The sequence below is a fragment of the Dysidea avara genome, chromosome 7, assembly GCF_963678975.1.
Source record: "Dysidea avara chromosome 7, odDysAvar1.4, whole genome shotgun sequence".
NCBI lineage: Eukaryota > Metazoa > Porifera > Demospongiae > Dictyoceratida > Dysideidae > Dysidea > Dysidea avara.
In genome coordinates this window covers 33,455,108-33,467,990 of record NC_089278.1, presented here as the reverse complement: position 1 = coordinate 33,467,990, position 12,883 = coordinate 33,455,108, and the positions used below count along the sequence as shown (strand labels likewise).

At 38.7% G+C, this 12,883-nt stretch overlaps 1 protein-coding gene across 1 annotated transcript in view; it reads left to right on the top strand.

The window, feature by feature from the left end:
- The window catches only part of LOC136261460 (scavenger receptor cysteine-rich type 1 protein M160-like), a gene marked incomplete at its 5' end in the record, with an annotated part of 163,506 nt that overhangs the window by 43,276 nt on the left and 107,347 nt on the right, over positions 1-12,883 (top strand). Inside the window, 1 exon segment of the mRNA XM_066055468.1 lies at positions 11,604-11,924. Coding sequence (XP_065911540.1) covers positions 11,604-11,924 — 321 coding nt within the window.

Below are 12,883 nucleotides of genomic sequence, written 5' to 3'. Positions count from 1 at the left end.
TTCCCTACAGATAACTTGTTTCCAACTCTCTACAGGGTGATTTGTTTGTAGCTGAACTCCCTACAAGGTAACTTCTTCTAGTTGATCTTTCTACAGGGCGATTTGTTTGTAGCTGAGTTCTCTACAGGGTGATTTGTTTGCTGCTGAACTCTCTACATGGTAGTTTCTTTGTAGCTGAACTCTCTACATTGTGACTTGTTCTAGATGAACTCTCTACAATGTGACTTGTTTCTAGCTGATCTCTCTCCAATGTGGCTTGTTTCTAGCTGAACTCTCTACAGGTGATTTGTTTGCAACTGAACTCTCTACATGGTAGTTTCTTTATAGCTGAACTCTCTGCAAGGTAAAAAACAAAAATCACGTGATGCGAAGATTGGCTAGGGTCTTCCTCTCTGAGCAAAGAAGAGTTAAGACCCGGGATTTGCGTTGCTGTGATTATTTATATCGACGAGACACCTCTAATACGAAGGGTGCATCAACAGAGTCGCCTCTATCGTACGTTTAGTGACAAAGGTCAACATGAGCAAGCCTCCAACTACTGACAGGAATAGAGTGAAGCGAAAGAAACCTGATGATAACGTCTCCCCTGATACTCTAAGGGCTCAGGCCCTAAGTAAGACCGTTGATATGTGTGCATGTTGTAATAAACGTTGTACTAATACGGGAAAAAACAGCGAAACAATACAGTGTGACCTATGTTACTCATGGGTACACGCAACTTGTGAAGGTATCTCAAAAAGCCATTTCAAGTCTCTCAATGAAATCCTATCAGTCAACAATGATAACATTATCTACTTGTGTAAAACCAACAAGTGCAATGTGCGTTTCAAACAGCTGCTAGCTTCTAAAATTGGTCCCTGTGATCAACCTGAAGTTTCCGACCTTTCTTCAAAGGTCGATAACCTTGCTACTCGTAGTGCAAGGCTTGAAAAAGACCTAGCAGAAACAATTGCTTTTATTAAAAACGTCAGCACTTCTGCTGGCAAATCAGTCGACACTGACAAGGGAGCCATAGTATCTGTAGCCAGTAGCAGGCCCTTGGCTTCAACCTCCAATATGAACTCATCAAATGACCGTAGATTTAATGTTGTGGTATACGGAATTGAAGAATGTCCTACTAATACAATCAGACCAGCTCGTCTCCAAAAAGATTTTGACTCTGTGTCATCGATCTTCAGTGGACTGGGTGTTACTCCTGACCCTGGGACCATTGTGGACTGCTATCGACTTGGAAAATTCAAAGTACAATCGCCAAGACCAAGGCCTATTCTTGTCAAATTCCGTAGTGTTATTCACGTCAACCAAGTCCTAGCCAACAAGAGATCCTTATCAACTCCGGTTTTTATAAAACCTGACCTGTCTCCGGAGGAAAGGACAAGGGAGGCAGTCTTGCTGAAGGAAAGGTGGGAATTGTTACAGAAAGGGTACAGTCGAAGTATCATCAGGATACGTAACAACAGTATCTTTGTGAATAACCAATTATATGGCCAAGTCAAAAACTCTGTCTTTCAGATCTGTCCCACCAGTCTACCTCAAGCCCCTACAGACCAACCTGTCACTGCCTCACAACTTATGGACCAACAAACACCATTAATAACCTTAGTATCTCCTGATCCCCCATCCGCTACCATTAGCCAGCCCAAGTGACTAGATCATGTATGTTTAATGAACACTCGTAGTATAGTCAATAAAATGGATTTGTTTCAGAACTATGTATACTCTAATTCTCCTGATATAATCGCAGTAACTGAGACTTGGCTATCTGAAAAAATATTTGATAATGAAATTTTACCTAACAACTATACAATCATTCGGAAAGATCGCAAAACTCTTGGTGGTGGAGTAATGTTTGCTGTTAAATCTTCTAAACCATATCAAGTGTTACAATCCCCTACCAACCTAGAGATGCTAACTATCAGTATTGGATCTACTTTACCAACTGTGTATTGCTTAGGATATATTCCTCCTGATTCATCGGTCGATTATTGCCAAGAATTTCTGAGCTACATTAACACCCTCAGGGATCTTACTGGCCATTTAATTCTACTGGGAGATTTCAATCTAGGAGATATCAACTGGGATTCCCTATGTGGTCAATCCCCCTTTTCATCGAATTTCTGTGACGTTGTATTTGACCTTAACCTTGTTCAAATGATAGATGAACCTACTCATATAGCTGGTAACATACTTGACCTAGTCCTAACCAATGCTCCTGACAATATTTTGAACCTAAGAATACACTGTGATCCTCCTTTACCTATCCCATCAGACCATTTTGTCATAACCTTTGACTCTCATTCATCATTGAACAATGACAGTGACCAAAGGGCTACATCATTTCTAAATTACTCTAAAGGTAACTACAATAACCTGTGTTACTTTTTATATAACTCTGATTTCACACCTTGTCTCATGTCTGAAGATATTGAATTTGTGTGGTCATATCTTAGCAACACCATTAAAGATGCTCTACCACATTTTATTCCCATAACTACAATTAAACCTAATAGTCAGCCCGTGTGGTTCAATTCCGACATTAGACACCACATCAACTGTCTACGCTCACTTAGACGTAAATTTAACAACAACTCTACTGAATACAATAAAAATAAGCTGGAAACCTCCCAAAACCTGCTTCAAGCAAAGATCAGCAATGCTAAAATGACATATGAATCCAATTTAGTCACTACATCTGACAATCCCAAAATTTACAAATATATCAGAGGGTTTACAAAATCCAAATCTATCCCCTCCACTATGTATCACAATTCTACGACATTCAACTGTGATAATGACAAAGCCAATGCTTTCAACAATTACTTTTACTCAATTTTTAATAACACTTCCACTGATTTACTGCCTTCTTTTAACTCCTATTGTCCTGTATCACTCTGTCATATTACAATCACTGAAGCTGATGTCTATGAAGCATTGGTAAGCTTAGACACATCCAAGGCCATGGGCCCAGACGGCATCCCACCCATTCTACTTTCTAAGTGTGCTTCGGTCCTCTATAAACCTCTTCACTATCTTTTCAATCTGACATTAAAATTTGGTTATCTTCCTTGTGAATGGAAAGTTCACAAAATAATTCCTGTGTTTAAATCTGGTGACCCTACCCATATCAACAACTACCGACCGATATCCTTACTCAGTAATACTTCTAAAGTGTTGGAACGAATACTGCACAATAAAATTATTGGACATGTTACTAGCAGAATAAATCCTGCCCAGTTTGGATTTATTCAGAATCATTCATCAGTACAACAACTCCTTTTAGTTTTATCTGACATTTTTACCTCTCGTCATCAGCTGGATATCATTTACCTGGATATCACCAAGGCTTTTGATACTATTTCTCATTCACATCTACTTCACAAACTTCGTATGTTCGATATTGGCGGTGAACTCTGGTCATGGTTTCTGGCGTATGTTACTAATAGGTCTCAATTTGTATCAATTAATGGCTGTAATTCCAATCTTCTCCCTGTTAAATCAGGAGTACCTCAAGGTAGTATACTTGGTCCTTTATTATTCATTATTTACATGAATGATATCTCCTGTGCCATCACTTACAGTAAAATCTTTCTTTTTGCAGATGATACAAAATGCTTTAAACATATCAAAGTACCTAGCGACATGCAGCTCTTACAACATGATTTAAACTGCTTATCAAATTGGAGCACAACATCTCTTTTGTCATTTCATTCCTCTAAAAGTACCCATCTGTCGTTTAAATGTAAATTTACATACACTTATAACATCAATGGCAATCCTATAAACACTTCTCATTTGCATAAAGACCTAGGTGTCCTGATTAGTGATAATCTCAATTGGAACGAGCATCATGACTACATTCTAAAGAAAGCCTATAAGACTCTGGGACTTGTACGTAGAACCTTTTGTAAAACCACTGTGCCTTCGGTTACGCTCAAACTATATATATCCTTAGTAAGATCGCAGCTCCTATACTGTGCACCAGTGTGGCGACCTCATCTCTTAAAAGACATCTCCAAAATTGAACAACTTCAACGTAGGGCAACTAAATATATTTTACAAGACTTCTCCTCAGACTACAAAACACGGCTGACAAAACTCAATTTGCTTCCATTAATGTACATCTTTGAAATATCAGACATAATCTTTTTTGTCAACTCTCTGAAACATCCCACTCCAAGCTTCAATATCAACCTCTACATTTCATTCTCCCATAGTACTACAAGATCCAATTCAGTCAAGTTACACCACAACATATTCTTTACTAATAAAGAGCGTCATTTTTATTTCAACCGAATCTGTCGCCTTTGGAATTCCCTACCAATCATTGATATAAGTTTGCCTATAGAAACCATCAAAAGACGCATCAAATCTCTTTCTCTGGAATCATTTTATCACAAACTTCAATTCTACTGACCCACACAAATATCACTATCTCTGTCCGTGTGGTAACTGTGTCAGCAATCATCTTGTCATGAACTTTGATCTCTTGTAGTTACATACTAATTGATTTATAATTAAATACTTACTGTAGTTAAGTAATTAATTTTTGTAACATACTCAGGCCACTAGCACAGGTTGCTAGTGGACCCTCAGCATGGACTAATATTGTTTTCATGAATGTATAACCACTGTATCTGTATGTAGTTGTACCCATGCTGAAAAGCCTTATAAAAAAAAATAAATAAAAAATAAAAAAATTAAAAAATTAAAAAAAAGGTGACTTCTTCTAGCTGATCTCTCCACAGGTTGATTTGTTTGTAGTTGAACTCTCTACAGGTGATTTGTTTGTAGCTGAACTCTCTAAAGGGTGATTTGTTTGTAGCTAAACTCCTTACATCGTGTCTAGTTTCTAGCTGATCTCTCTACAGGGCGATTTGTTTTGAGCTGATCTCTCTACAGGGTGATTTGTTTGTAGTTGTAATCTCTACAGGGTGTATTGCTTGTAGCTGAACTCCTTACATTGTGTCTAGTTTCTAGCTGATCTCTTTACAGTGTGATTTGTTTGTAGCTGATCTCTCTACAGGGTAATTTGTTTGTAGCTGAACTATCTATAAGGTGATTTGTTTGTACCTGATCTCTCTGCAGGTTGATTTGTTTTAGCTGAATTCTCTACAGGGTGATTTACTTGTAGCTGAACTCCTTACATTGTGTCTAGTTTCTAGCTGATCTCTCTACAGGGTAATTTGTTTGTAGCTGAACTATCTATAAGGTGATTTGTTTGTACCTGATCTCTCTGCAGGTTGATTTGTTTTAGCTGAATTCTCTACAGGGTGATTTGCTTGTAGCTGAACTCCTTACATTGTGTCTAGTTTCTAGCTGATCTCTGTACAGGGTGATTTGTTTGTAGCTGATCTCTCTACAAGTTGATTTGTTTGTAGCTGATCTCTCTACAGGGTAATTTGTTTGTAGCTGAACTATCTATAAGGTGATTTGTTTGTACCTCATCTCTCTGCAGGTTGATTTGTTTTAGCTGAATTCTCTAAAGGGTGATTTGCTTGTAGCTGAACTCCTTACATTGTGTCTAGTTTCTAGCTGATCTCTCTACAGGGTGATTTGTTTGTAGCTTATCCCTCTACAAGTTGATTTGTGTGTAGCTGATCTCTCTGCAGGTTGATTTGTTTGTAGCCGATCTCTCTACAGGGTAATTTGTTTGTAGCTGAACTATCTATAAGGTGATTTGTTTGTACCTGATCTCTCTGCAGGTTGATTTGTTTTAGCTGAACTCTCTACAGGGTGATTTGCTTGTAGCTGAACTCCTTACATTGTGTCTAGTTTCTAGCTGATCTCTCTACAGGGTGATATGTTTGCAGCTGATCTCTCTACAAGTTGATTTGTGTGTAGCTGATCTCTCTGCAGGTTGATTTGTTTGTAGCCGATCTCTCTTAACGGGGTAATTTGTTTGTAGCTGAACTCTCTATAAGGTGATTTGTTTGTAGCTGATCTCTCTGCAGGTTGATTTGTTTTAGCTGAACTCTCTACAGGGTGATTTGCTTCTAGCTGAACTCCCACATCTAGTTTCTAGCTAATGTCTCTACAGGGTGACTTTTTGTAGCTGAAATCTCCTCAGGGTGATTTGTTTCTAGCTTATCTCTCTACAGGTTGATTTGTGTGTAACTGATCTCTCTACAAGCTGATTTGTTTGTAGCTGATCTCTCTGCAGGTTGATTTGTTTCTAGCTGATCTCTCTACAAGTTGATTTGTTTGTTGCTGATTGCTCTAAAGGTTGATTTGTTTGTAGCTGAACTCTCTACAAAGTGTTTTGTTTGTAGCTGATCTCTCTACAGGGTAATTTGTTTGTAGCTGAACTCTTTCCACAGTGACTTGTGTGTAGCTGAATTCTGTAGAGAGTGACTTAATTGTAGCTGAACTCTCTACAGGGTGCATGACTTGTTTATAGCTGAACTCTCTTCGGTGTGACTTGTAATGTTCTGAATCTCTACAGTGATATATTTGTAGCTTAACTCTCCACAGGATAACTTGCTTCCAGTTAAACTGTCTATATGAGTAACTGTTTGCGGCTGAACTCCCTACAGAATAACTTGCAATGTAATAGAACTCTATAATGGAGTAAGCTGAATGCTCTATTAGGGTGACTGTTCTATTAGAGTATCTCGATCTCGCATTTGCTACACGGAGTTGGCATTCGAATCATAACTCAGTGGTTTGTAATCCGATCCTTCTGTACTATTGCAAGGACTTTCTAGGATGAGTATTCCAGCTATATACCGATTTTCAGCTCACTGCTCTAAGCGGTTTGCCTGGTAGACGTGCAAATTCTTGGTATTTTTTTTCACGAATCTCGATCGCGCAATTGGTACACACCTTCGATTTCGTGTCATATCTTTATTTCGATTGCTTTCAAATTACCAAAAGGCACTCCTACAATAGTTGATCTATCCACGAACCGATTTTCAGCTCATTCCATGAAGCGGTTTATCCTGTAGGCGTGACAACAAATCGATCTTGTTTTACGCGAATGATTTGTCATAACTCCTGAACCATTCATCGGATTTGCACCAAATTTGATACTAGGATTCGCTTTTGGACTCCCTTTCTGTGTGCCAAATTTCAAGGCAATCGGAGTACGAGTTTGCGTTTTATAGCAATTTTTGCAAGTGTGCAAAAACACGAAGAAAAAAGAAAAAAAAATCGAAACTTTGGCAGCTCGTATCTCGGAAATGGCACGAGCGATTTCCTTCAAATGTGGAATGTAGACTCCCCTGGCTGGCGGGCAACTCTGTAGCAAATTTGGTTCCAATCGGATAAGGGATCACCGAGATATAAAGATGTGAAAATGACGTTTTCTTTCTTCCTGTCAATGGACGATATCCGCAATGACGAAAATAGATGTCATAATTGATAAAATGGCCGTGTTAGTGTGGGGGCTTCAGAGACTTTAGCACACAGTATTCGAAATGAATGTTGTCTATAGTTTTCTACATTTGGAACCACGAGATAATAAAGGTAAGAAGTAGTACACGTACCGTTACGAGGCAAAATGCATTCCAATAAGGAAAGCAGACCGAAATTTTTAAATTCGGACACAACTAGGCTTATTTGTATTGCATTATATACTATATGCCTCACCTTTGCCCTTTTCCGAATTTATAAACGCTATCATAGGGAAACACTATCTCGCCCAATACCTCCCTGTACAAAGTCCCCACACTAGCACGGCCATTTTGTTTTTCTGACTTCAGAAAACGTCATTGCTGATATCGTCCATAACGGTTTGGCGCGCCGGCTTCTTGGGCCGCACGACACACTACCGTATGTCTGGAGGTTTCTGTACAGTAAACAAAAACACACGTACATACTGAAAACTACACCATACTACTACTTATTACCTAACTATATACTTATCACTACCTACGTACTTAACTTAACCAATGTCAAAGTCAGGAAATTCGTCCTCAGCAGTAAGCGAATACTGGCGGAGTATCATTTTCGCATTGTACCTCCACAAAGTCACAGACAATTGCTGGAGAAGTTGGCGCCTAGCAAACTTTCGAGGTAAACCGTTTCTAACAGTTGTTCTGTCAGCTATGGATCCTAAAATTGATAGGGCATATAGTGACCAAACACCAAAGGTCTCACATACAAGAGGGATAAAATCTCCTCCATTATCATTCACAATGTCCTGGTATTGGTTGTCCTTAGCTATCTCACCAACAGCAGCGGCCACCCAGCCTGAGAAGAAGCAGAAGATATGACAGCAGACTGAGTGGTACTCCTGACAGAGAGATCAAAATAGGCAGGACGACCAAGATGAAAGTCAGGGTGGTATATGTCGCCAGGACGAGATTGGTCAGATGAAATGCCTTACTCCCTAAGAACACCAGGGTGATTTTGGAGCAAGGCATGGTGTACAACAGACACTAAAGCATTATGACGCTGGATCCTCAAGGGACCATGAGAGCACCCCAGCAGATGATCACCAAACTGGTCAATGACAGATAGACAAGTACAGAGTGGTAAAGAAGGGAACAAAGGAATGCCAAGCCACAAACGTAAAGCTATAGTAAAATCGTGAGGAGGAATAGCTAGACCCAAAGCAGGCTGTGGAAGTGCTTTAAGCCAACCACTGCTGGTGCCAGAAGAATATGATAAAGCACGCAGACGTGCTTGATCACGAATAGTGGAACTGCTTACAAGCTGTTTAAAAAGTGAATAAATACTACAATAAATAATACAATTAATACAATAAATACTTTAGGATTAAGGAAGAAAATCCATCCCTCCTGGAGGGGACTGAGTGTGGCCCCGACTAGACATTGGGTGACCTGCAGTTCGATTCCTGGGGTTGGAGGGATTTTTTTCCTTACTTTGGCCCCTTTTCTGTTACACCTTTTCAGCTATAAGTCACTAAGTCTAAGTCCTTGAAATTAGGTTAGGTAATCCTAAGGCTGCAGCACATGTTGCTGCAGACCTTCAGTGCTGGTCACTGTAAAGCATTAATACAATAATACAATACAATGAATCATCTAAAATGGCTTGAAGGTCAGTTTGAGAGGAGTGATGTGTCTTGATTCTTCTTCGTGTTTTCGCACACTTGCAAAAATTGTTATAAAACGCAAACGCGTACTCCGATCGCCTTAAAATTTGGCACACAGAAAAGGAGTCCAAAGGCGAATTCTAGCATCAAATTTGTTGCAAAACCGATGAATGGATCAGGAGTTATGACCGATTATTCGCGTAAAACAAGTTCGATTTGTTGTCACGTCTACAGGGTAAACTGCTTCATGGAAGCAGTTGAAAATTACTATGTAGATGGAGTAACCATCGTAGGAGTGCCTTTTGGTGGTTTGAAAAGAATCGAGATAACGACCATGGAGATATGACACAAAACCCAACCTGTGTCACAATTACGCGATCGATTTTTATAAATAAAAAGTGTTAGTTTTTACGCCTACTAGGCAAACCCCTTAGAGCAATGAGCTGAAAATCGGTGTATAGCTGGAATAATCTTCATAGAAAGTCCTTGCAGTAGTACAGAAGAATCGGATTACAAACCACTGAGTTATGATTCGAAAGCCAACTCCGTGTAGCAAATTCGAGATTGAGATACTCTAATAGAACAGTCACCCTAATAGAGCATTCGGATAATTTATTTACTCCATTATAGAATTCTATTACATTACAAGTTATTCTGTAGGGAGTTCAGCTGCAAACAATTAATCTTATAGACAGTTCAACAACAAGCAAGTCACCCTATAGAGAATTCAGCTACAAATATATTGCTGTAGTGATTCAGACATTACAAGTCACACTGAAGAGAGTTCAGCTATAAACAAGTCATACACCCTGCAGAGAGTTCAGTTACAAACAATTCACTCTTCAGAAGTTCTGCTACAAACAAGTCTTCATGCAGAGAGTTTAACCACCAAAATCCACCATGTAAAGACTTCAGCTTTGCTAACAAGTTACTCTGTAGAGAGATTAGCTAGAAATAAGAGAGAGCTCAGCTAGAAAACGTCACCTTGTAGAGAGAGTTCAGCTACCAATAAATCACATTGTAGAGAGATCAGATAGAAGAAGCCACCTTGTAGAGGGTTCAGCTGTGAAGTGATCACCCTAGAGAGAGTTCAGCTAGAAAAAAACTACCCTGTAGAGAGTTCAGCTACAAAGAAATCATCCTGTATAGAGTTCAGCTGCAAACAAACCACCCTGTAGAGAATTCAGCTACAAATAAATTGCCCTGTAAAAAGATCAGCTAGAAGAAGTTACCTTGTAGAGAATACAGCTACAAAGAAACCATCAAGTTGAAAGTTCAGCTACAAACAAGTCACCCTGTAGAGATATCAGCTGGATACATGTTACCTTATAGGGATCAGCTACAAACAAATCAACCTGTAGAAATATGTGTTGGAAACAAAATCATCTTTCATTGTTAAATATACAAATATTTTTAAACAGACAAAAAACTGTACACAACATTTCTTCCTTTGTTCCAATATTCCTACAGAAAAGAAAAGAAAACTAGTTAGAAGGAAGCACCAAAGCCAGTTAATGGCTGGCTTTGTGACTTGCAATACAAAAAGAAGTGATGTCTAAACCAAAACAGCCAAGCTGTAAAAAAAAAGAGTGCGGCCCTCAAAAAGGCCAGGATGAAAAAAGATGTGAAATCCAAGGTGGCGGCCAAGAAATGGCTGTGATGGTAGGTTAATGGCAAAAATTTTAATTACGACAATTCAGGTGAATTTGGTGCCGAATCCTAGTGGAGGAGGCAACACAAATTCACCTGAATTGTCGTAATTAAAATTTCTTGATCTCTCTACAAGGATATTTAAAACACCAAAACAACTGAAATTCATGTGAAAACTGTATAAAAGGGGTGTGGCCTTCAAAAGCCTAGGTGGAAAAGTTGTGAAATCAAAAGTGGTACCCATGAAAGGGTTGTAATTGTGCTGATGATTGTAATAAATTTTAAACAATGGCTTTGTGCATTATCATTTACATCATTGCAGCCATTTCATGGCCATCAACTTTGATTTCACAACTTTTTCACCCAGGCTTTTAAACGCTGAGCCCTTGGCTGTTTTTGCATGGTAATTATTAACATTTCAATATTGCTGTGGCAACTATGTGAACAATGAGCTTCTACTGTTTGTGTGGAGAAAAGTTTTCATGAGTTGAAGGCACCCTCCAATCCACTTTGATAAGTTAGGAAATGAATCATTAGGTGCATGCGATTCCAATACAGCATCCTTGACTGAATCACTTACGCATTATCTCAGGAGGTATTCTATAGCTAGATGCATCAACTTGGGACTGTTGTAGCAGTCTAGTAGATTGTCAAACACACTAAGAGGCTTTGATGAGTTTAAGGTGAGTTAGAGTTAGAGGGTGCAAGGCACTGATCTTGTCTAAAGCAGGCCAATAGTGTATTATATGGCTAGAGTGTCTTCTATAGTAGCAAAAAGGAGCAATGGTGTTCTCCTTGTCTTCCCATACTAAAAGGTAACAACACATTACTATGACTTCCTAGAGAAGAGCTTCAAGTCACACTGTTATTAGAACATATCAGCTCCTAGACCCCCCTGAGAACTAGATCAAGGCAAGTTTGTATGTTTTATTAGCTGCTTTTGTTTTTATACCTCTAGTTCTGATCAGACTAGTTGGAGGCAGTTCATACAATGAGGGTAGAGTAGAAGTCTACTACAATGGTAGATGGGGTACAGTGTGTGATGATGGATGGAGTAGTATTGATGCTGGTGTGGTGTGTAGACAACTGGGATTTGGATCATCAGGAACAGCAGTGTATTCAGCTGGGTTTGGTCAAGGATCAGGATCAATCTGGCTAGATAATGTTGCTTGTACTGGTAGTGAATCAACACTGGCCAGTTGTGGTCATCTTGGAGTTGGTGTTACAAGATCTTGTAGTCATAGTGAAGATGCTGGAGTGAGATGTGGCAGTTTACCAGGTAATCATTTACTATATAGCACTCATGTTCCTATTAGCAGCTGCAGTGTATATAATATTTACACATGACTTCAGCTCTGTGCTCCCTTTTTGAATTGGAATTATTTTTGTACTGCAAATTCCCTCCCTCCACCTTCAGCAACGCCACATACCAAATTTGAGCAAGATTTTCTTGAAATTTGTTGCATTTTAGGAACATATTTTGGCAAAATCACATATATATCAAGTTTGGTGAAAATTTGACGAATAGTCATAGATAGAGCTATAGATCATCATTTGCATTAAAAATGCCGACATTTTGTCACACCTACAGGGTTAAACACTTGCGGTAAAATTTTGGTAGGTGTATAAGGTAACCATCATAGCTCAAACATTTTGTGAAATTGCACTGATACACCTATAGATTTACAAGGAAAAAGTCAACAGAAACTATAGAGTAAATTTGCAGAGTCAAAATACTCTAATAGAACAGTCACCCAAAAATTTAGAAAGTGCATGAAAAATGCTGTAAAAAAGTTCTCCAGGGTTCAATCCAGAGACTTCCAGACTTAACTCCCAAACTCTTCACCACTGAGCCACCGTTGCCAGCTCATAACATATCCTAATAGTACAATCATGCATACCTACCTTGGAAGATATTTACTTGTTTATCAAAGAGTGCAAACAAACACAAGCATTGTAATAAACTTTATATAGCCATAGCCATAAACAGACAAGCATAAAATTAGTATTTATTGGTTATTGGTATTGAATCAGTAGTAGGGAGGGTTGTCAGCTTTTAAAAAAACTTTTTTTGCTCTTTTGGATAAAAGCATGAAACTTGGTATAAAGTTTGTGTATGACAAAGATAATTTCTCAATTGGGAGCCACCTAAGGTTTGAACTTTGGTGACCTTTACAGGCAATTTTATGTTCAAAAGTGCTAATAATAATAATAATAAAAGCTGTCAATTTTGTGTAT